The sequence below is a fragment of the Prionailurus viverrinus genome, chromosome E1, assembly GCF_022837055.1.
Source record: "Prionailurus viverrinus isolate Anna chromosome E1, UM_Priviv_1.0, whole genome shotgun sequence".
Lineage (NCBI taxonomy): Eukaryota > Metazoa > Chordata > Mammalia > Carnivora > Felidae > Prionailurus > Prionailurus viverrinus.
Genome location: NC_062574.1, coordinates 50,906,677 through 50,930,524, shown reverse-complemented (window position 1 = coordinate 50,930,524; position 23,848 = coordinate 50,906,677). Strand labels below are relative to the sequence as shown.

Genomic DNA, 23,848 nt, shown 5'->3' with positions numbered 1-23,848 from the left:
CTTCCTCCTGCTTCTGTAGAGGCCACTAAAGGAGGCGTCCTCTCACCCCTGCACACTGTATCATAGGTGGATGACTGTGGAAGCCACGACACAGTAGAAAGGTCTAGAGGGCTAGCGGCAGCTGCTGAGACGCTAAGGAGGAAACTGACATCAGGAAGGCGACACCTGGACCTGGAGAGGAACACCAAGGTGCCTGGATCAAGCCTTGCCTGCAGACCGACCTGAGGGTTTCCCAGTTATGTTAGTGACAAACTTCTCTTACCGTGGTAATTCACCCGAGCTGGGTGTCCAGTTATCTGCAACCAAAAGACTTCTAATAGTTAAAATAATCAAACGTTGAATTTGGTTGTTTCTGTCTTACAAAAGCCTAAAGTCGGTCCAGGTAATCAATGTCCTAGCAGCCTTTGTCCCGTAAGTGGTCAGGCTCTCCTGCGAACACTCAGGCCACAGAATCCTCAGGGCTGCAGACTGCTGCGCTGTGGCACGGGACAGGAGGACCCCACTGTGGCAGGCGGCCAACCCTCCAGGCATCATGGAAGGTGGCAGGAGACATCTGACCTTCTATGGGAAGGGTCCCCAGGGAACCCGAATCAGGCCTGCCTTCTAGAAGGAGGGGTGCTGTCAGCAAGGAAGTATTAAAAAAGAAACCACAAGCCTAAAACGGAGTCCCTTGTGCTAAGTTCCCCATCAGAAACCAACACTTCATACCCAACCTGATTGCAGCTTTTTTTAAAGTAGGCTGTATGCCCGACGTGGAACTCGAACTCAAGATGCAGAGGTTGAGTTGCATGCTCGAACCGACGGAGCCAGCCAGGCACCCGCTAACCGCAGTTTTAGCCTCCAGGAAGGTAACCTTTCACCAACCACTCAACCTGGAATCACCTGGCCAGCCCTAGCAACGTGATCTGCCCAGCGGACCCTTCTGTTCCCAGTAGGAGGGCAGCCGTGCCTCGAAACAACTCGCTCTTCACTAATAATTTCCTTTTCCACCCCGCTTCTGCCTTTGGAAAACCTTCCACGTTTCTACCCGTCCCTGCCTTTAAAAACCTTCCTCTCTGTACCGCCCTTTGGAGCTCCTTCCTGTTGGATGGGAAGCTGCCTGATTCATGAGTCACCGGACAAAGCCAATTTGATCTTTACAGTTAGGCAGCTGAAGTCCTGAAGCTTAACATATTTCATAAGGAAGCGTGGCCACAGCGAAGGCAGTGGTCCTGCAGAGCTGGAAGGGCCTGGAGGACACAGTTGTGTGGGGGTGGGGGTGGGGGGGCGAGGGCGGGCAGGGTTACAGCCCCCGCCCTGTACTCTCCTCAGGCTGAGCATCTTCCCGGGCTTAGATCGCCTGCTCCTCTCCCGTAAACTGCCTTTTAAGTCCTTCACCTGCCGGTTGTTCGCTGCTGTCCTCTTATTTCCTGGAAGTTGGTCAGGTGCCCCAGCGGTCGACCCTTCATCAGAGGCCACAAAGCTTTCTGGCCGTTGGCTTTTACATTTAATAGACGGATGGTCTTCTCTGACTCAGAATCTATGAACATTTTTACTGCCATATTAGCATCTGTGGGTTTTTTTAACGAGGCCGAGAAACATTTGTATAATTTTACTAGTAGTTAACCCATATTTTCTAGAACTTTTAGGGTGTCGTTTTCCATTAAAACACGGAGTTGCTCTGATATATTGTTTTCTGGAGGGGAGGTGGGCCCAGGGAGGGAGAGAGAGAATCTCAAGCAGGCTCCGTGCTCAGCTGGACTCGGGGCTCAGTCTCACAACCGTGAGATCATGACCTGAGCCGAAATCAAGAGTCCAATCAGTGCTCAACCGACTGAGCCACCCAGGCGCCCCGACTGGTATATATTTTAATGTGTAATATGACCGGGGGATCTGGTTTCCAAACAGCCCGTGGTTCAAACACACCTACTGTAACTCTCTGATTTATCATGGTGCTCTGATCACGTGCTGAGCTGTTACACACACACACACACACACACACACACACACACACACACACGTGTCCGTCTTTGCTGACGGGTCTCAGTCACTCCATTAGAAGGTTTTACAGCTTGAGAGACATTAGGTCAAATCTCCCACTATTGTTCTCTTTTTCTATATTCTTTATAGATCTTTTCACCGATTTATACTCCAGATGGACTGAAAAACACTAGTTTTGCACGTTAATTGGTTAATGCAGTGGATAGATCGGAGGACATCTTTATGATCTTAAAACTATTGCTTTCCCTCTCAAGGAAATGTTATTTTGCAGGTTTTCCTGATTTTGTGGCTATCACAAGCGAGCTCTCCCTCTGCTGTTATTTTCCGTCTAGGCAACTCTCCAGGCCCTGTATCGATGTCACTGTATTTAAAGATTTTATATTTTTTTAAGTTTATTTATTTTTGAGAGAGAGAGAATCCCAAACAGGCTCTGTGTTCTCAGTGCGGAATCCGACTCGGGGCTCAATCTCGAGCCGAAATCAAGAGTCAGATGCTTAACTGACTGAGCCACCCAGCCTCCCCTCAAGATTTTATTTTTAAGTAACCGCTACTCCCAATGTGGGGCTCGAACTCACAACCCCAAGATCAAGAGTTGGGTACTCTACCGACTGAGCCAGCCAGGTGCCCCTTGAAGTCACTGTCTTTAGAAAGTGTTTCAGCAGTGACTTCACAGACCTAAACCTTCCAGGCAAAGACCACGCCTGCTTTGCAAGCCTTCCACCAACACCCGGTACCTAGTATCTACTGGGCAATAAAGTTTTGTTAACTTCATCAATGACGTAGGCGAGCGAATTTTGCCACCTGCAAATATGCCTCTTTGGCATATTGATTATACTTTAAGCTGGCTATTTTTAAGAAGCTGGGAGAAGCCGTGAAAACCGAGGAGAAATGACCCTTTTGTGAGAGCTATTTCCACGTAAAAGGAAAGTTCCCGAGTAAGGGTGTCTCCCTCATCACCAGGAACAGGGGAGTGACTCAATTCCCTAGAAACTCGTCAGTGGAGAAGGCTGGCTTTAAATCTGCACAACACCCTCAACTTATTCACGGCGCTTTTCCTGATGAACTCCCACAACTGACCCTCCCACCCCAACATCTCCCGTGGAGGGGGCATTCAAGGTGATGGCTTTGGCCACTGTGGGTTGTCACCCCATTTTCCCAGGTCTCTCCCATGTATGCAGGAGGTATCTGTGCTCTGCAAATTCTCTCTGACCTTCTCCCCTTAACCCGTCTCATGCCAATCTGATCCGCAGCCCGGCCAAGGAACGTGGAAGGGTAGAGGAAAACTCTTCCTCCCCGACAATGGTCATCTCACTCAGGAAAAGAGTTAACGCTCTCTGCAAAGAAGTAATACATAAAATAAACTCCACAAACGTCACTCTTCAGCGTATGAATCCTCGCCACTTTTCCTCATAAGCAAAAATGCTTTCGTTGCATACATCAGCTAGTTTCACTTTTCATATTAGCCAATCCTGCAACACTCCCAAAATGCTGTAGAAAATGAACAAAGGCAGGATTTTAACTCCCAGGATCCAGAAACTAATTCAGCAGGGCCTCCACTTGACCCCTGGGTTCCGAGCATGAGCCTATAACCTCAGGCGTCGGCGGCAGCTGGGCCTAGACCACCCCCCAGCCCCACCCCTGGGCCCGGGCCCTCCCGCTCTTTCCCATGAAAAGAATCTCCTATGGTTTACGGAGGTTTCGCCAGGTGAGTGTCCCCCACGTGCAAGCAGATAGTTTCACAAGAAATAAGACGGCGGATGGAAGAACTGGAGGGTGTGGGGGGCACACGAGGAAGCTAAAACTTGAATGTCCGCCAAACGTCCTCAGCCGCAAGAGCCAACACCGAAAGGTATCGCTATTGCGTAGACATACTGCATAGACTCAACGATATTCTGAGTTTGGCTCCAGACTCCCAGGATAAATCAAGTATCTCCATAAAGCGAGCCGGACAGATTTTTCTGGTTTCCCAGTGCCTGAAACATTTACACGCACGCTACGCCGGCTTCTAAGTGTGCAACGGCATCACGTCCAAAAAGTCAACGTGCGTGCACTCGTTTTAAAATACTCTATTGCTAAAGATTGCTAACCATCACCTGAGCCTCAGCGAGTCATAGTCACTGATCCACAGGTCACTGTAACAATCAGAATAACGGCAAGGTCTGAACCCGTTCGAGAATCACCAAAACGTGACACAGAGACACCGAGCGAACAAACGCTATGGAAACAAGGACGCCGACGGGCCTGCTCGGCACAGGGTCGCCACAAACCCAGCATTTGTAAGAAACACGAAGCATGCCTGTACCTGCTCGGGGTCTGCAGAGAACGTGTCAGCGACCCCACGCAGGGTAGCGTCCTCTTTTCTTCTTTTGCTGGGAGGGTGATTAACAGCCTCCCGCTCATCGGATGTGCTGCCGGCCGCATCTACACAAACCTCTGAGGCAACTCCCTGTTGAGACACGACCCCCTTCAGACAGGGCAGGAAGACCACAGGCTCGGGCCTAGGCGGGGCCGCCCTCTGGTGAGGGCCGAGCCAGCCAGCTGGCACTGACCAGAGAGCGCCCGTCTCCCCTCCCCCCAGCCTCCTCCTTCTCCCCAGGAAGACAGCGACGCCCCGAGGGGCTCACGATGTGCCCCAGGCCACCAAGCAGGCAGGGCCGTGCTGCGTGCTGCTGCTCCAGAGGAGGAAGAGTCTGTGAGGTGCGGGGCCTGGCCTCAGCCCTGCCCAGGGCACAGGGGGCCTGGGGCTGCCGGGCACCACATGCAGGAGGAGGGACAAGGGAACAAGGCCAAGAGCTTCTGGGCCAAGAGCTTCTGGACCAAGAGCTGGGGAAGGCAGGGGATCCGTGTGGAAAAGCAGGGCTATTTCCGCAAGGGGTACCTGGAACGGGACCCACAGGGGAGACGGATCGGAGCACGCAGATGGCCCCTGGGGACCAAAGCCCAATCCGGGCAGCTCCAAAAGTCCAGGAGGCCTCCATCGCCTCACAGCAGGAAGCTGTGGGAGGGAGGCACCTTCAACCCAACTCAGCCTGGCTCTAATAACACCCGTCCTCCTCCCCCCTCCGCCTCCCCCCTCCCTCTCCCTCCTCCTCCTCCTCCTCCTAGCCAGGGGAAGCTACCCCAGGGAGAGAACCATCCAACAACCTCTAGGAATAAAGGGAGAACCAGCAAAAGCACCCAGTTAGTCTGCAACAAAGGGCCACCAAAGGAAAGGCCAGGCTGAGACGGTCACCCCAGCTGACAGATGTGGTGGGAGCCCCACACCATCCCCATTAACCACAACACCCCCCCACCCCGCACACCCACCCCGTGGCGGCTGCGTGAAGAACTCACTCCCTCGGTGGCTGGGCTGAGGCCGGCCAGGGGGCTCCTGTCTAGCTGGGGGCTTGCCCCTTGGTCCCCTGGCAGAGTCCCCCCACCCCGTGAGCACACCCGGCTGCACACACAGGCCTGTTCTCCACCACACGCACGCCGCTTCCCGACCGTGGGGTTACGTAGGGTCGCCACAGGCCGGGTCCGAGCACGAAGCCCGGTGAGTGAATCACCAGACAACCCCGCCAGCGTCTGCCTGCTCCGTTCACTCTGGCTTCCCTTCGCGGGTGGGAACTTGCGCATTTAGGCTTTTTTAATCCCCTTCTGCAACAATGCCACACAGAGCTTTACGCTCCGGTGAAGGTCACGTAGCATGCAATGAATCATTTTCAAGTGCACCGTCCGGTGGCTTTTAGTGCTTGAGGTGCGAGCACCCCACTATCTCGTCCTGGGCATTTTCACCTCCCTCGAAAGGAACCTCATGCTCTCCGAGCAGCGCCCCCCACCCCCCAGCAGGGAGCTCCCACATTCACCTGCAGGTGGTCTAGGAACAGCCTTACATATCCCAGGTGCCTTCAGGGCACCCCAGAGGTCAAGACAGACCTGATTCCTCGGGAACCCCCACCCTCTGTCAGGACACAGGCCCCCACCATCGGACACCCCACGTGGGGATGCCATCAGGCACCCTCTGCGGGGACCGGGGAGGTCAAGGCTGAGTTCCAAGCCCGCAAACAAAGCTGTCTCCGGGGCGAAGGCACCACCGTTACTGAGACCTGCCAAAGGTCCAATCAAGCTTATTCTTACACTTCTGCTCAATTTTTGTTGGTGTTTCTCTGGAGGGACAGGCCCACGGGAGTCCCCTTTTCCGCCATTCTTGCTGGTACCGATCTTTTTATTGGGTTAGTTAGTTATCTAATGTGATTGCGAGAGTTTCCCCACATCTTTAATCTTCGGGAAAGTAGCAGTTGGGAGGCCGCGGTCCATTCCGCCGTAAGGACGAGACAAATGGCCTCCCATGGCGGGATATTCAGGCGGGTTCCGGGATTTGGGCCATTCGAGACTCGGGCTGTGATCAAACCCTATCCTGACCCTTCAGGTGGCTTTCTGGGGTTCTTTTCTTATGATGAAGTCAGAGAAGAAGAGGAGGTCGAAGGACCCTGTGTTGCTGGGTGGTCCCACCCCGTTACCTCAGGTGCAGGGAGAACTCTGTCCCATCTCTGCGAACGCCCACTTTAAATCAATTCTTGACTTGGATAAGTTTCATATAAAAGCCTACAGTTCTTTTCATTCTCAGCGTTGGAGTTCAGAGGTCGGACGTTTATGTATTTAGTATCTTATCAGTTCTGGACTAGAATCTCTTGTTGGCCCACTCCTTTCTATTGGGTTGTTTACTGTTTTCTTCTTCATTTCTGAGCGCTTTTGACATATTGAGGCAACTCATCCTTTGCCAAAAATATTTTTATGTAAATACAAATATTCTCTGTTTTTTCCTAGATTGTTTGCCCTTTGTGCTTACCACATCCTATGAGGTTTTTAGTTCTTTTGAGACCTTTCTGGAGTCAAAGATACCCATCTTTTGTTTGTACACTTTTCTCTTGCTTTAATTACTGGAAAACCTTTCCCTCTTCAGAGATCAGATCACTGTTTATGTATCTCTTCCCCAACTGCTCTCATCAGTACTAGGTTCTGACTCAGAGCTGCCTCTTCTGACACAGAGATCACCCCCCTGAATTCAGTTTTGCTGAATTTAGTTTGATTTAGTTGTTTGATTTAGTTTGATTTAGTACAGTAAGTCCCACTCAGGACTTTTCTTTTTCACAGTATTCTTGGTTATTCTCGCCCATTTTTGTTTCCAAAACAGCCTTAAGCTCACTCTGTTAAAAAAGAAAACCCAGGGGCGCCTGGGTGGCACAGTCGGTTAAGCATCCGACTTCAGCCAGGTCACGATCTCGCGGTCCGTGAGTTCAAGCCCCGCGTCGGGCTCTGGGCTGATGGCTCAGAGCCTGGAGCCTGTTTCCGATTCTGTGTCTCCCTCTCTCTCTGACCCTCCCCCGTTCATGCTCTGTCTCTCTCTGTCCCAAAAATATATAAACGTTGAAAAAAAAAAATTAAAAAAAAAAAAAAAAAAAAAAAGAAAACCCAGGGGCGCCCGGGTGGCTCGGTCAGTTGAACGTCCGACTTCGGCTCAGGTCATGATTTTGTGGTTTGTGAGTTCGAGCCCCACGTCGGGCTCTGTGCTGACGGCTCGGAGCCTAGAGCCTGCTTCAGAGGCTATGTCTTTCTCTCTCTGCCCCTCCCCTGCTCACACTTTCTCTCAAACATAAATTTAAAAATTGGGGCGCCTGGGTGGCGCAGTCGGTTGAGCGTCCGACTTCAGCCAGGTCACGATCTCGCGGTCCGTGAGTTCGAGCCCCGCGTCGGGCTCTGGGCTGATGGCTCGGAGCCTGGAGCCTGTTTCCGATTCTGTGTCTCCCTCTCTCTCTGCCCCTCCCCCGTTCATGCTCTGTCTCTCTCTGTCCCAAAAATAAATAAAAACGTTGAAAAAAAAAAAAAATTTTAAAAAAAACATAAATTTAAAAATTAAAAGAAAAACAAAACAGTCCTTCTGGACTCGGCACTGTTTTCACTCACAGAGCTGCGCGTGCGCTCCTCGGTGCCGAACCTCCAACATCCCGCATCCTACTCCGGACCACAACTTGCCAAAGGGAAGGACACACGCTGTCACACACACACACATCACATGATACACACCAGCCACACACACACACACACACACACACACACACACACCCCTCAACACACCCCCACACTGCCGCCCTGGCCTGACCACTACGAGGAATAACCGAGGAACAGGCAGGAGCCCAGCCCCGACCCAGACACAGAAAGACAGCCCCCCTCTCTCAGAGGCCGGCAGGAATCCCCGGGCCCGCGGGGTGTGGACTCCAACACGGGGAGCTCTCTCCCGTCACTCCCCCTGAACCTGTCGCAAGACACTCTTGGGGCCTGACCCCTGCAGGGGAGACGGAAGGACACCCGGCAGCAGCCCCTACCTGTGCGGGGAGGAGTGTCCTTCCTGAGTGCCCGCCTGTCCCCGTGACTCTGAGACACCTCCAAACCCGCACCATCACCGGGAAGAGGCCCCGGGAGGAGCTGGACAGCCACGGGGCAGGGGCTCAGGCGCCCAGACCCCGTCTCCGCTGGGAGACACAGCGGCCGGGTCTGGCGGGAGGAGAAGGCAGGTGGCAACCCCGGAGGGACGGGGACCCAGAGACCGTGCAGCCGACCAGGCCCAGAGGAGGGCGGCCACCAGCAGGCCGGGCGGGGAGGACCCTGTGGGGGCCGCCGCACAGCGGTACGGTAAGGACAGGGGCCCTCGTTCGGCCACCGAGGCAGCCACAGCAGCGAGCAGCTTCCAGGCCAGGCGGGTGGGAAGCGGCCCTCCCACGCCCACCCAACCAGGGACGGGGCACACTCACTCTTGGCACGGTCCCGGAGACGTCGGAAGGGGGCTCGTCCAGATTTTCCTGCTGCAGATGATTTGAGCCCGGGGACAAGAAAGGGCCGCCGTCCTCCCTCAGCTCCTGTCCGTACTCCGTTTCTCCCTCTGGGGCCGTTTCTCCCTCTCGGGCCGGCGTCGCCTGGAGGCTGCTGTTCTTGGGATCTACAAAGGGACACGCACACGGGTCAAATCTCGGGGGAAAGCAAGGGAAGTCACGGAGGGAAACTCGGAATCCTCCCTGGACACTGTGGACACATCATCCCTCTCCCCCATCGTGCGCTTTCCCTGGGCACCTTTTCTGTTCTCAGTGGGCACGAGGGACCCAGGACCCCGGCCCCAGCCCCAGCCCCAAGGAAGCAGCGACGCATTCTGAGCGCCCAGCTTTTCCAGATGTCAGCACGGGCAGGGTGGCCTGGTCCTCATGTTTCTAAGTCAGAATGTGCCACTCCCCCCATCCCCCTCTCAGGGGCAGGTGCCCCATTCCCAGCCCCACTTCCCGGCCGGACCCAGGGTCTCCCAACACCTCCCTTCCGGTTCTGTGTCCCCCTCTTTCTGCCCCTCCCCCACTCACAGTCTGTCTCTCTCTCTCTCTCTCTCTCTCTCTCTCAAAAGTAAACATTAAAAAAATTTTTTTTAAAAAGACTGGGGGCGGGGCGCCTGGGTGGCGCAGTCGGTTGGGCGTCCAACTTCAGCCAGGTCACGATCTCGCGGTCCGTGAGTTCGAGCCCCGCATCGGGCTCTGGGCTGATGGCTCAGAGCCTGGAGCTGTTTCCAATGCTGTGTCTCCCTCTCTCTCTGCCCCTCCCCCGTTCATGCTCTGTCTCTCTCTGTCCCAAAAATAAATAAACGTTGAAAAAAAAATTTAAAAAAAAAATTAAAAAAATAAAAAAAATAAAAAGACTGGGGGAAGGTAAGGGGCTTCAAGATGTCACCCCCTCCTTCACTCCGACGGTCTTGCACACCGGCACCTGTTATCTCTACCGTCACGATAAAAAGGAGCCGGATTCAGTAAGGGGACACCTTAACTGGCACTTTGTGGGCCAACCCGTGATGTGCTCACAGCCACCATGCCGGGCATGTGCTTTTCCTAGTTGGATGCAAAAAATGGAAGCACAGAGCTGGGCCCCCCCACCTCAGGTGGCAAATGGGAATGCAGGGTTTGAACCCCACAGAAGCTGGGACAGGCCCTGGGGGCTGGCACTGGGGCCAGGGTCCTCGCCTGCAGGACATTTTAGCTCAATGAGACCAAATTCCCGTCCCCCACCCCTGCAGCCTGCTTGCATGCTGGGCAGCATGGCCTCCCCCCCACCCCGCGGGGCCCCTGGCGCCCCTGCAAAAGGCAAGCCTGCCGGTAAGAAAACCTTCTAGAATCCAGAGAGCTAAGTGGGTCTGAACTCCCCTTCAGATCCCCACAGCAGGTCAATGGCCGATTAGCACATGAACAGGGGGAAGAAAGCAGGGGCCTGGCGGGCGGGCAGCCCCCAATCCCTGCCCCAACAAAATGTTGCACAAAATTAGCTCAACCTGAATCAATCACCCATGCTGGCTCCTAGCGAGTGCCCCAGAAACAGGTCTGGGGGTGCAGCGCGCGCAACCCTGGGCCGGCCAGCTGCTGGCCCGGGACCCCCAGCAACCCCGGCCCCTGCCTCAGCCTGAAAACAGTGGCTGCAGGGGCTCCCTTGCCCCGAAGGCTAAAGCAGGTAAGGCACGAGGTTCGGGGCGGAGAGGGGGGATCGGGGGGCCGGGGGGGTCCCATTCGCAGAGACGGAAAGCAGGATGGTGGGTGCCAGGAAGAAGTCCCACCTGGGTCCCCTGGGACACCTGGCCCTCCCACCCCCCACCCCCGCCCTCCCCCCCACCCTCGGACTGGCCCAACATTACCCCTGGCAAAGGTGGCCACCCTCTGCCCAGGATGGGCTGGGACTCTCTCCCCATCCATACTTCTGCATGTGCCCCCAGCCCACTCCGCCCCACCCCGGCCCCCGGCCGGCTCCCCCAGGACCCAGGTGTCCAGTGATGTGGGGAACAAAGGCAAAAGAAATGTAGACAAAATTAAATTTCCCAATAATCTGCGGCCCGTTGACAAATATTTGAGACCAGTCAAGTCTGACCTTCCTCCAGGAACTCCCAACTGTCTTAATGTTAAAGTTCTGCTACAGGGAAAAACCGCCTTAGCTTGACAACAGCCAGGCCTCCAGGATCCAGAGACTTCTTTAACATATGAAAGTCCCTTTGGGAACTTCCTTTGTCTCTACTCCTCCGACGTTAAGTAGATAATCAATGGCTCTGCACTACCCCAATGCAGCTCTTTCTGCCCAGGGGGTCCTGTCCCTGTGCCTCCATAAGACCACCTTTTTCATACCAAAAAAGGTCTCGAGAATCCTCTCTGGATGGTTTGCTCTCGAACCCCATGGCAAATTATATCATCAGCACCTCTGATATCAGCCACACCAGCCTCTCCAGGCTGCGATCGGGCTCACGAGGGACCGGCCCTGTCCGCAGCCCCCGGGGTCCCCAAGCCCCAGGTCTGGAGTGCCCCGAGCTCAAGGGCTGGGCAGGCTGGAGGGCCCATGAGCGGCTGAATGGAGAAGATGTCCCTCCGGAGCTCCAGCCAAGCCCTCCGCATCTTGGTTTCAGTTTGTTTTCCTGTAAATAGAGAGGCACAGCCAGCGTGTGAGGGAGCAAGAGAGGCCGGGAAGCAGGAAGCAGGAAGCGATGTGCTTGGGGCGGGTGGGAGGGTGTTGCTCCTCAGACCCCAGGCCCTTGGGGACCCGGCGGGCAGAGTCCCATCCTCCTGTGTGTCCCTCCTGAGTGACCAGGGCCCGGCCCCGCTCCCGCCAGCAGCAGGGAGGGCCACCCATGTGACCCGGCACCATGGTTCACAGACCGGCCAGCGGAACCGCCAGCAGGTGCCAGCATTTCGGAGGCGGGGGGCTTTGCACTGCTCTCCCTGCCGGCCGGGATGGGCAGGGCCCTGCCTGGTGACCACAGGCGGACTTCACGGCATTCTGTAAAAAGGCCGCACACCCAGGTTCTCACCCAGAACTTCCGTTTCCCCTGCTCTGTTGGCAGGCACGTCGGATGCCCTGGGCAGCACTCTGAGAGCCCCTCACGCAAAACGAGAGGCGGGCAGAGGTACAGTGGGCTTCCGTGGAGACCCCGAGAGGCACAAAGCGCGTTTTCCCTAAGCGGTGGGTCTCCAGGAGGCACCTGTGACTCCTTCTCTTTGCCTGTCCGTCAGGGAATCCCCCTGGTTTACCGGTTCAGTAACTCATTTGAAGCCTGAGGGCCACACTCAACCCCTGCCTCACCCTGACCCCTGACCCCTGACCCCCACTACAGGCCAGTGCCTGTATGATGGGAAAAGATAGAAGAAAAGAGGCAGAGAGGGAAAGGTTAGGACCCGAGGCCCCTGGGTGGAGAAAAACACCTATTTTAGAACAATGCTGGGAGCACCGGGACCACAGCAAACCCCCTCAGGTGTCCTCTTACGAAGGTGACAGACACCCACCTACTCCCCCTCAGGGTCCCCTTAGGAATTTGACAAAAGACTCGACCTCAAAGTAGACCATAAAATGTACTTCCTACCAGAACGGATACCGGATACGGTAGGCCACCCCTCACACAACGGAAAGGAGCCAATCAGGAAGGGACACCCCCTAGAGCTATCCGGCCAAGGGGGGGTAGAACCTGAGAAGGACCCCAGGGGGAAGGGAAGCCGGGCGACCAGGACCTTATAACACAAAGACCCTTCCTGGCCCGTGGTTAGCGGGCATTCTCTTCCCAATGTTCCCTCTCAATAAAGAGAGCTCTCCTATTATTTTTACCCTAATAAGCTGTGCCTTTTGGGTCCACCTCTCCACTCTTCTAAGCGGAAAGAAAAGGAACCCCGGGCATTGAGAAAACGAACACCAGCAGGGCCCCGGGCTGCACATCTGCCCAGCCTGGCTGGGATGGCACAGCAGAGCAGACACAGGGGGCCCCCGACCCCCACCTGCCCTCCAAGACCACGGCTCCCTCCCAGGGCACGAGCTCCGGAGCCGCCCGGCCGGGATCCAAATCCGGGACCCCATCCCACCCCGTCTCTGCTAGTTGCTAGCCGCCGTGGGACTGTAGGCAAGATACTTGACCTCCCTGGGCTTCACTCTTGGCGTCTGTAAGATGGGAATTTATGATAGCTGTGCCCTCAACACTTGGCACAGCGCCAGGCTCCCTGAATTTAACCCAAAGCTCTGATTTTGGTTTCTGGGTTTTTTTAAATCTCTGGGGTCCCAAAGACCACCCCCCCCCACACACACACACAAGGTCTCCCATCCAGGTGTGTGTACTAACGGCCAGGGATGGGGAGCCCTGGCAGATGGGAATTTCCAGCCGGACACCAGGAGCTCAGCTATGCTGGCCGTTCCACACCCGGACAGCCAGGGATCAATAACGAGAGAGGACACTGAGCCCGACTGCATGAGTCAAGCCCCGTGGGTTCCACCGGCAAAGACAGACCCCTGGGGCCAGACTTCCTCCCTCCAGGGGCTGCAGCACAAGAAAATCAAACAGAAATTGACAGCAATGGCAGCAGCCTCTTTGACCCTCTTACGGTCCAATAAAAGCATCTGTGACGTGAGCACTTTGTACCAAGGCTGTTGTTTCAGGGAAGAATCGCCTCACCCCTAACACACAGCGCACTTTGGCAGGTTACCAAAGGTCGGAGAGCAAGAAGGCTGGTATTGACAGTATTTACGGACACGGACACACACACACACACACACACACACACACACACACCCCTCGTATTTAGAAAACACACAAGGCTGGTGTGCCTGGCTGGTTCTGTCGGTACAGCACCCAGACTCTTAATGTTGGGGTTGTGAGTTCAAGCCCCACGCTGGGTGCAGAGATCACCTAAATAAATAAAACTTTTAAAAAAAAAACAAAACACACATGGTCTTCTAGAGAACTTTCTTTGATTGGCCCCCAAAGTATTAATTCAGCACCTATTGTGTGCAAGGGACTTGGAGAAAAGCAGCTAACAAGAGAACAAAGGTCCCCTCCGAAGCCGCTGGGTGCCGTGGTCCAAATGCTAGGAGAGCAAGCAGCCTGATGAAGAAAGGGTGATTCGGCTGTGGGGGAGGGGGAGGGGCTTTTTTCCTTGGGCGGCCAGAGTGGGCCTCCAGGTAGGAGACAGAGGGACAGAGGAGCAAAGACTGAAGGGAGGTGAGGGGGTCATGGTGCTGTCCTCGGAGAACAGGTATGTTCCAAGCGGAGGGAACAGAGAGTGCAAAAGTCCTGTGGTCCCAGAATGCCTAAGAAGGGAAGGGAGTCAGTCGGAAGTCCCGGACGCCAAGAGAGTTAAGGACCAACCTGAGCCGGGGTGAGTGAGGGCCACCAGGCACGGTTCCCCTTTCATGCACCGACCTGCCACCCCTCCCCGGGAAGGAGACTGCCTGTCCAGGGTGCGGGGACCCCTCACCCCACCCCAGCACCTGGGACACCGCTTCCACAGCATCCCCTGAAATCCGCTACGACCCCTCAGCTCAGCCCCCGACACTTCCCATTCGCGAGGGGGCGGAGAACCCTCGAGTTCTCCTCTCCAAGAAATGAAATTGAAAGTTTTAAGAGCAACAGAAGCTTCCAGCAAAGGAGCAGATGAAACTGCTCTTTTCACAACTGTGCCTCTTCCGCTAAGAGTTCTCTGGCCACAGAAGACCCCCTGCTGCCCGCCTGAGCTGCCTGCCGGCGCGGTTTCCACTTCAGCCGGGGGACGGGGGACGGAGCCTGGGCCCAGCCCACCGCCCCTGCTTGGCCCTTACCTGCCACGGGGGCTGCAGGGAGCAGCCTGTGTCCACACTCGCTGCAGAACTTGGGGGCATCCTCTTTGGAGACATGCCCGCACGAAAGACACTCCATTCCTCCCGGGACGGCTCTTCTCCAGGCCGGCAAGCTCAGGCAGGTCTGGAAGGAAAAGGAAGGGTCCCAAGGCAGCTGACTATATATTGAGCCACCCGTCATGTGACCAGCCCTGCTTCGGTTTCATTTTCAGGGAAAGGGAAATTAAAGCACCCAGAAGTTCCTCGGCTCAATGAGCTCAATCGAAACCCATCCTTAGCCTGATTCCCCACTAAGCCCTCCCCACTCCCTCCCCCCACACCCTCCAGCCCCGAGGGTCTCACCCCCTCCCCCACCATTGGCGCGGCACTCTGTTCCCTTTCTAGTGCCCCAGCCAGGCTCACCCCTCCTGGGCTCTCCATCGCTCAGTGAGTCAAGAACTGTGCGCCCCCCACCCCCGACCCCGGGCTGAGATGGGGCTGGGACATCTGAGAACTGGGTGTGGGCAGCGGGGGGATGGTTCCAGGCAGGGACACGGCACGTGCAAAACCCAGAAATAAGACTCCGAGGATGCCCACGGTGTGCTCGGGACAAGGGGCTCGGGGATAAAAGCACCTGACTCACAGGTGACATGAGAGTTAGGTGAGGCAAACGGCACTGAAGAAACGACAGCCGACACCGGCTGAGTCAGAACCCACCAAGCGACCAGCCTGCACGGGCAGCCCCGGGCTGACCCGCGTAGCCGTCAGGATGCCTAACAGCAGGCAGGTGGGCAGGCTGTGTCCTCTGGGCCCTGACTCTGCTGCCCGCCCCTGCCTCCCCCAGACTTGGCCTGCTCTCCACTCCCTAGTGAGCTCTCCGGGGGGGGGGGGGAAGGCAGGGCTAAACCCGTGTGAGGCAGGTTCACAGCCGGGCCCAGCCGGCCACAGCCGGGCCCTGCCCCCCACCTGGCCCCTGACCCCTACATGGCCCGGAAGCGACCACCCTCCTGGTCTGGGCTCTCACTCCAAGACTTTCAGTGACTCCCCATGGCGCTGGCCTCTACCCCAGAGTCGTCCTCCTCCGCCAGGCTCTGCCTCCCCACAGGCCAGGAATGTCACAGTAGGGCACTGAAACCCACCCTGAAGGGTCCTATTGTTTCCCGCCGGCACCAAGGGCCTGAGGGCAGAAATGAGAACCCAGGCCCCGGACGCCACTCCATCCTAAAGCTTCCCAACGTTTCCCTTCCTCTTCCCCAACTTCAGAACTGCGCCAAACTCAAAGTCCATCCCCCGCAACCGCCACTAAACAAAGCCTGGCGGCGGGGCTTGGGGGGCAGGGGCGGCGGGGGTAGGGGGTGGGGGTGGGGAGGTGGGGGCGGGTCAGGGGCGGCGGGGGTAGAGGGTAGGGGTGGGGGAGTGGGGGCAGGGGCAGGCCAGGAGCAGGGCAGGGGCGGCTGGCCTCCCCATCTCTGCGCTCCCTTCTCCTCTGGCCTCCCCGCGGCCGCCTGGCGACCCTGGAGGCCGTCACGGCCGAGGTGCCCATCCTGGCCCGGGGACCCTGGCGGCGGGCAGTCCTAGAAACCCGGGAGGACGCTGCGCTCTGGGCCGCGCGGTGACGGGGACGGGGACGCCGTTCTCCTAAAAGTGACTGTGGAGACACGTAGGGACACCCTTTGGTAACAACACCGCTCCGTGGCGGCCACCGGAGAAAGCCAAGGATTCCGCTCCGGGGGAGGCGCGGCTCGGGGGCGGGGTCCGCACCCCGGAGCCGGAGGCGAAACCGAAACCCGGCGCGGCAGGAAGAGGCGGCCCGGAGGCGACGGCGCGCAGCACGCAGGCGCCGCGACCCAGACCCACGGCCCCGCGCCCCGCATCCCCGCACCTCGTCGGCCCCGCGCCCCGCATCCCCGCGCCCGCTCGCACCTACAGCGCCCCCGCGCCCAGGCCACCGCCGCCGGGTCCCGTTCTGACGTCCGGGCCCCCCCCCGCGTCCGCCCGCCAGAGGGTGCGGCCGGAATGCCCCCTCCTATGGCGCCCCCCAGTGGACCCGGCGCCCGGCCAAGGGGAAGGCGCCGCCTGCCGCTGCACGCGGGGCGGGGCTCGCCGAGCCCCGGGTGTAGCGCCGCAGGGGTCCGCACCCGGGTCTCCCCCAGCAGCCTCCAGCCCCGGCGCACAGCACCCTGGACAGTGCCCACCTCCCCGTGGCGCCAGCGGCGGTCCCCGGAGGGGCACAGAGGACGCCAGGCGGGTCACTCGGTGCAAGGGACATCGGGGCCTTGGGCCGATTAAGTGACCACAGATGGCAGTAGAGACTTCGCAGCCGGCGCCCAGCCCTTCGATGGTCACTGATAACCGAGAGGGCCCCCCAACCTGCGTCTGCACGCGAACGCCTCCAACCCTGTTTCCTCCTCTGTGAGTTCCGAGTCTGGCATCCTAGAGCTGTTGGAGAATCTCTTACTGACGGTAATAATACAGTGAACGCTGGCGTTCCAGGAGTATTACTGATTCCTCACTGTCCCCTCCCGGGAACCTGTGCCGCTACAATCTCCACTTAGGCTGATTATCAAATTCAAAAGGCCCGGGTTCCCGCCCTCCCCAGTCACACCGTCCTTCCTCTCGACCGGGACCACAAGCTCAGGTCTTGGGGTCCCCCTCCTGCGATGCGCCCCCTTCCCCCCTTGCAGGGCTGGCTTCTGCACTGGATCCCAGCATCACCGTCCGAGCTCAGGCAGTGCTCAGGGGGTGCTCGGCACAGGTTGCCGAAGACGGTCTCACGTGTGCTGGAAGCTACCAACCCCGACTCCCTACCAGCCACCCCCACTGTCTCGTCAGCTCATCTCGATCTGGGCAGGATCCAGGCCGTGTCCAGTGCTGTGGCCTTTGACCTTGTGCTGACCTCGAACGGGGCGCAGGAGAGAGAGAGCTTGTCCTGAAAGAAAGGGGCTCCAGGCAGGGGTGCCAGGCTGGGCAGGCTGGATGCGGGGCGGGGGTGAGGGGGGTGCACAAAGCCTGTAGTGGGAGGGTGGGAGGAGGCGAGGGGGCTTGGTCAGAATCCGGGGAAGACTCCTGGTGCCCAAAGACGCTCCGTGCTGGGACTCCTCCGGCGAGCCAAGGGAGAGCCCAGCCCTACCCTGTTAGATTTGGGGCCATGCAGGCAGAGCAAAACCCAGACCCTCTCTAGGCCAGTAACAAGCTGGCCCCGCTGGCCAGTGGCAGCCTTCCTGAGGGGCAGCGATGGTTCACGGGCCCCACCGGCACGTGCACCCGAACCTTGGGCCTGCCCACAGTACCAGGGAGTCATTGAAGGGCCCACACAGCAGGCACTGCCGGCAGCCTGGCAGGCTCAGGATGCCCGTCCTGACAAGTCAAACGGCTGAGGACACACACCCGACCCGGTCATTGTCAGTGGGCCAGCAATCCGTTCTCAGACCTAGGAGGTGGGCCCCCTGAGGGCCAGAGCCATGGCTCGGACTAGGGTTGGGTCCCGGGAGGTGTCAGGGGCCGGACCCACACCAGTTCAGTGACCTCCCTGGGGGGCTAGCCTGAGGGCGCATGTTAGGGTGCAGGACTAGCTTAGGGTTTGGGTTCAGGGAGCGGCCGATGGTGTGTCCCAGGCTTAGATTTTGCTGTGACTCTCTACTGAGACGTCAGTACGTGGCACGGTCGGCCCGGACACCCTGTTCGGACACGTGCGGATACAAGCCGCCAGGTGTTCCAAAGAAAGTAGGGGCTTTGGACACTCCTGCCTCTAGGTGCTGAGAAGCTGACAGCAAGTGTCCCTGTCAACAGGGACACTTGCACCATAGGGACGGTGAGCCCCCCAAAGAACCAAGTCAAAACCCACAGGGAACACCAAATAAAGACAGAGCAAAGAAGGCATGGAAAAGCCAGGTGTTAGGAGCCCAGCTGATGCCCACAGAAAAGACCCCTGACCTTCCCTCGTCTGTACTGATGTAACAAACGTAGACGTTAAAATACGCACACGATAAAATAGAGTATAACATAACGTGTAAATGTAGTATGACCTAATACCATTAAAATTCAATTGGGGCGCCTGGGTGGCGCAGTCGGTTAAGCGTCCGACTTCAGCTCAGGTCACGATCTCGCGGTCCGGGAGTTCGAGCCCCGCGTCGGGCTCTGGGCTGATGATGGCCCAGAGCCTGGAGCCTGCTTCCGATTCTGTGTCTCCCTCTCTCTCTGCCCCTCCCCCGTTCATGCTCTGCCTCTCTCTGTCTCAAAAATAAATAAACGTTAAAAAATTCAAACAGAAAATAGCAAAATACAAGCCAGGAACAGAGACTGACTGCCGGGCGCAGGAGCAGGGTGGGATCCTGGGATGAAGGAGGGAGGGGGTGAGGAAAGGTGTCAGCTTTGTCCTTAAACACAGGGTGAGGTAGACCCCGCAGGCTCGACTCCCTTCTTGGCCCAGCGTTCACAAAGAGCCTGACTCCTCCCCGTGGGAGATCTGCTGGGGGAAAGCCTGTCTGGTCGTTCTGCCCTCGGTCAGCTGCAGGACCTCAGCCGAGGACCCCGTTGACTCGGCCACGTGGTCTAACCTGGCCAGACCCGGCTTAGATCTTCCAGATCCCGTGGACGTTGGATCACTTGAAATGTCTTTGGCCTTGATGTTGCAACCACCAGAGTTTGTGGCATGGATTCAGTCGGACCCAAACACCCTTTGTCGGCCAGTCTTGTTTCTCCCCTGCGTGGATGGATAGTCGTGGGCTCACCGGCAGGAAGGATGTTCTCCTGCTACAGGGCAGCCAGCAGGGGGCGGGCGGCACACTTTGCAGGGAGAGTAAGTGCGGGAAGCGGCAGGGAGGGGCCGAGAACAAGGGGGCCTTATGAGGAGAAGCGGTTCTGCCACTGCCCACGGTCCTGCCTGCGGCCCTGGTCCGGATGGGAGCCTCCAGCCATCTGAAAGCACAGCCTGTGTGAGCAGGCAGGGCTGAACAAAACGCTCTCACTCATCCCAGGGCTGTGCAAATGAAAACCGTGCCAAGCGAGGGGCCCTGTAGTTCCCGGCTTTGATTGTGTCTAACAACCCGCCTGCCTTCAGATCGCATCTTCAGCTCTGGTTTTCCCCGTGGAAAGACAACACGTCTATCTGAGTGACAGACCCGGTCGTTAAGCTGCTCGTTAACAGGCTCTGGGGTGCAGGTTGGTCGGGTGGGGTTCGGCTGCTGGGAGCCAGTTTTCTGGACCTCGATATTCTTGACTAGGGATCGTGCTCTTGACCCCATTGGTGTCAGAAGGCCCCCAGGTTAAAAGAGTGGGGGCCAGAAACATCCTCCATTCTGAGCCCCAGACGTGGGCTGCAGGCCCTGAACAGACAAGAAGAGTGGCCCTCAGGGAAAGGCGATGGTTCCCTGTTTGTTTAGGGGGCAGGGGCCGAGTGACTTGGTGGCTCCTGGACAGCATTCTCCTTGCATGCGTCCCCATCCCCTCGAAGGACGCCAGCCATCAGATTTAGGGCCACCCTAACCCAGTATGACCTCATCTCAACACACCTAATTATGTCCTCAGAGACCCTGTTTCCAAATAAGGTCACAGTCACAGGCATCTAGGGTCAAGAATTAACTCTTTTCAGGGGACACAATTCAACCTATTACGGGAACCAGCTCCGTGGGCTTTGCCCAAACTCCTCTGAAAGGATGCAGCCATCTGGCACAGCCAAAGGTTCCTGTGGTTTGGATAATAAACGTGGGTCCTTCCACAGGACTAAAATTATTTTAGGGGCGCCTGGGTGGCTCAGTCGGTTGGGCATCCGACTTCAGCTCAGGTCATGATCTCACGGTTCAGGGGTTCAAGCCCCGCGTCGGGCTCTGTGCTGACAGCTTGGAGCCTGGAGCCTGCTTTGGATTCTGTGTCTCCCTCTCTCTCTGCCCCTCCCTTGCTGTCTCTGTCTTTCTCTCTCAAAAATAAGCATTAAACAAAAATAATTTTTTTTATTATCTTAAAGCTGGAGGGAGGGGGACAGATTCTCTGCCAGCATCAGTAGCTGAATTTACCAAAGGATAGATAGATCTACACAGAGAGATTTAATTTTTATTTTTTAAATTTTATTATTTTTTAACATTTATTTTTGAGAGAGAGAGACACAGAGCACGAGCAGGGGAGGGGCAGGGAGAGGGGGAGACACAGAATCCGAAGCAGGCTCCGGGCTCTGAGCTGTCAGCACAGAGCCCGACGCGGGGCTCGAACTCGGGAACCAGGAATGCTGAGATCATGACCTGAGTTGAAGTCGGACGCTGAGCCGACTGAGCCCCCAAGGCGCCCCAGAAGAGATTTTATACGGATAATCACATTTCAGTCAGAAAAAGGCTTGCTGTCCGCCCAGGGAAGCCTAGCTCCGGGCAGACTTTCTAGTGAAGAGGGAGTCCCTGCCCCAGTAACGGGGACACCCACCGCTCCCCACGTTAGCAAGCAGAGCACCCTGACCCACGGGGAGGCCTCGCTGGGCGTGGGGCCTGCAGGGACTTGGCCACTGAGCCTGGTGGCCCTGGAGACCCTGTTCCAGGGTGGCTTCAGACCACAGAGGAGGCCTGAGGCAGCAGACACAGGGGACCCGCCCCGACTCACTTCCCCGGGGCGGGAGCCTGGGCCCACACGCTTCCCTCCCGCCCTCCCCTCGGCCCTCCCACCCCCCCATCCAGAGTCCTGCCGCAAACCGTCTCCTGTGCCTCCTGTCGGGGACTGCCCCTCAGACGTGCTTATCAAGGAAGGCGTTCGGTTTGTGGCGGGGAGGGGAGAACAGGACACGAAATAACACCAGGAGGTCCGGTCCTGAGCAGCAGCGGCTACTGGCGTGCGTGACGCAGGCCAGGCCTTCACCCTGCTCTTCAATTAAATCCCTGCAGCGGTCCTGTGGGGGGCGTGGAAATGACATCTCGGAGACTTCAGACAATTTTCCCCAACGTCACGCGGCGAGAAATCGGGACCTGGCCTCAGAACAGCTCTCTGCAAGCCGGCCACGCCACGCCGCCTCCTCCGTTGCCACGGTTTCGGTTTCTTCCAACGACCTCCGGGGGCGGAGGCAAACACATGAGCTATGAGCTCGGGACAGCGGGGCCCTCCTGACCGCCTGGGATGCGGACGTCTCAAACCTGGGTTCTCCGACACGGCAGCCACACGACACACGGGGCACAAAGCTCAAAGCGTGGCTCGTGTGAACGGGGACGTGCCGTGAGCGTACAATCCGCGTTGGGCCTCGAGGATCTCGTACGAGAAAACTCACGTCAAGAGTCTCGTCGGTGAGTCGCGTGTAGATCACAGGTGGAAAGGGTGGCATTTCGGATGATGATACGTTAATTTCACCCGTTACCTTTTGCTCGTTTGGCAGGGCCACTGGCAGTGTTAAAACGGCACGCGTGGCTCACGTCTGTGGCACAGGTTGTGCTTCCCTCGACGGTGCGGTCCTACGTCTCCAGGGCTCCGAGCTGCTGTGACAGGCGGGCGGCACCGGTGGGCGTGTGCTCCGCGGGTGACCCGCTCTCTGCCATTCTCAGGTTGTGGCTTCCCGGGGCACCCATGGCTGGGTGGCACAGAGGGGCCCTCCGGCCAGCCAGGAAGGGGGGGGGGGGGGGGAAGACTTGTAGGAGCCAGCACTGAAGATCTCGCTGCTCGGTCAGGGCGGCTCTAACAAAGCAGCCTGGCCCAGGCGGAGCCCCCCAAGTCCGGGATCCGGGGGCCAGCAGGCCTGCTTCCTTCCGAGGCGGAGGCGAAATGCGTTCCCTGCGGCAAGCTGACCGTCTGTGCTGTTCCTCCGCTTATAGAAGCATCACCCGACTTCTGCCGGCTGCTTCTCCCTGGGGGCGCGTCCGCACCCAAGCTCATTTCCTAAGCACTGAGCGAACGGGTGAGGGCCCATCCTGATCCAGTATGGACTCGTCTCAGCTCACTACACCCGTAATGATCCTCTTTCCCAATAAAGTCGCGCGCTTGGGGCACCGGGAGTCCCGTGTTGCCAATCCACCTAATCCACGGTTAGGTCCAATCCACCAATCCACTAATCCAACCCACAGTGAGGTCCCGTGCCTAACCGCCACGGTGTTGGTGGCGCCGTGACCTTGTCAGCCTGCCGAAGGCAGCACTCCAGCCAGTGCTGTCGTGGACACAGTCCCATGGGCCCCGGCGCGTAGGCCAAGGCCCCGAGGGGGCTTACCTGCTGGCGAGGGATGGTGGGCCCCGCATCTTGGCACCAAATTCCCAACTCTTTCCATGCAGTTGACCAGACCAGTCCTTTCTCTTTTATTTAACGTAAGCTCTAATCAGAAATCAATTATAAAGTTAATAAGCTCGTAAATAAGTTAGGAATTTTAAACTCAGTAAACTTGTAACTTCATTCTGATATAAAATTAAAATACCATCGCTTAACTTAAGTTTTTCGATCTTAACAGGGAGAGAAGACCACATGTGTGCGTGCACACACACGAGGCGGGGAGGGGCAGGGAGAGAGGGAGAGAGAGAGTCCCAAGCAGGATCCACGCTGACAGCACAGAGCCCGACGCGGGGCTCGAACTCACGAACCCTGACATCGTGACCTGAGCTGAGATCGAGAGTCAGATGCTCAAGTGACCAAGCCCCCCAGACGCCCCCGCAAATGGTCTCTCGAGATGAAGGTCGTTCTGCAACTCTCCCTTCAACAACACCCGTGTGCAGGGGCGCGGGGGTGCCTCGTCCCTCAGCCACACAGCCCTGCAGCTCATGTGCTTCGCGGTCACGACATTCCCAAACGGAGACGCTTAGCTGGCCTTCATTCTCTACAACTGCCAACCGGGCTGCGATGCCCATCCCTGCATCTGCGCCCCGGAAGAGGATTCTGGGAAGCCGCCCTCCAGGCTCACAGGCGGGTAGGGCCCGCCAGAGCAGACGGGTGGCCAGTCTCCTGGTTCAAGAAGGGGTGTGCTTGGTGTGTGGGCTGGGGACAACTGGACTGCCGTCCCCCAGGGCCCTGGGCAGCGGCGGCCAGGCAGACAGGGCTCGAGGACATGCTCATCTGTGCAGATGGAGAGGCTCCTCGAGGAAAGGAAACGCAGATTCAGGGACGGAGTGCGCTCAGGGCCTGGAGGGAGGAACATTGCGAGACCAGGGCCCAGGCCGCTGGGCCAGAATGTGTCTTGGTGGGACCACCGGTGAGTTCCAGGGGGTCTATCTGCACGGTGAGTCCTTTCTCTAAGAAGTTCCGGGAGCACAGGCTTCCTCGGCTGTGACAGCGGGGGTGGAAAGGTGCGTGCACAGGCGGGACAGGCAGAGG

At 57.6% G+C, this 23,848-nt stretch overlaps 1 protein-coding gene and 1 long non-coding RNA gene across 3 annotated transcripts in view; one reads left to right on the top strand and one right to left on the bottom strand.

The window, feature by feature from the left end:
- The window catches only part of RNF213 (ring finger protein 213), a 107,536-nt gene extending 90,945 nt beyond the window's left edge, over nucleotides 1-16,591 (bottom strand). Inside the window, exons 1-4 of one of the 2 annotated variants that reach the window (XM_047832190.1) lie at nucleotides 16,516-16,591; nucleotides 14,596-14,737; nucleotides 8,769-8,953; nucleotides 4,283-4,426 (exon numbers count right to left, since the gene is read on the bottom strand). In XM_047832190.1, coding sequence (XP_047688146.1) covers nucleotides 4,283-4,426; nucleotides 8,769-8,953; nucleotides 14,596-14,692 — 426 coding nt within the window. In that variant the 5' untranslated portion in view covers nucleotides 14,693-14,737; nucleotides 16,516-16,591. Of the gene's footprint in view, nucleotides 1-4,282; nucleotides 4,427-8,768; nucleotides 8,954-14,595; nucleotides 14,738-16,515 lie in introns of those variants that run through there. The other variant, XM_047832191.1, reaches the window with a different exon arrangement.
- On the top strand, nucleotides 16,470-23,042 carry LOC125151364 (uncharacterized). The gene is made up of 4 exons (XR_007146736.1): nucleotides 16,470-17,055; nucleotides 21,453-21,845; nucleotides 21,935-22,100; nucleotides 22,992-23,042. It is a non-coding gene; the product is annotated as an uncharacterized LOC125151364 (long non-coding RNA).
- Nucleotides 23,043-23,848: the final 806 nt, after the last annotated feature.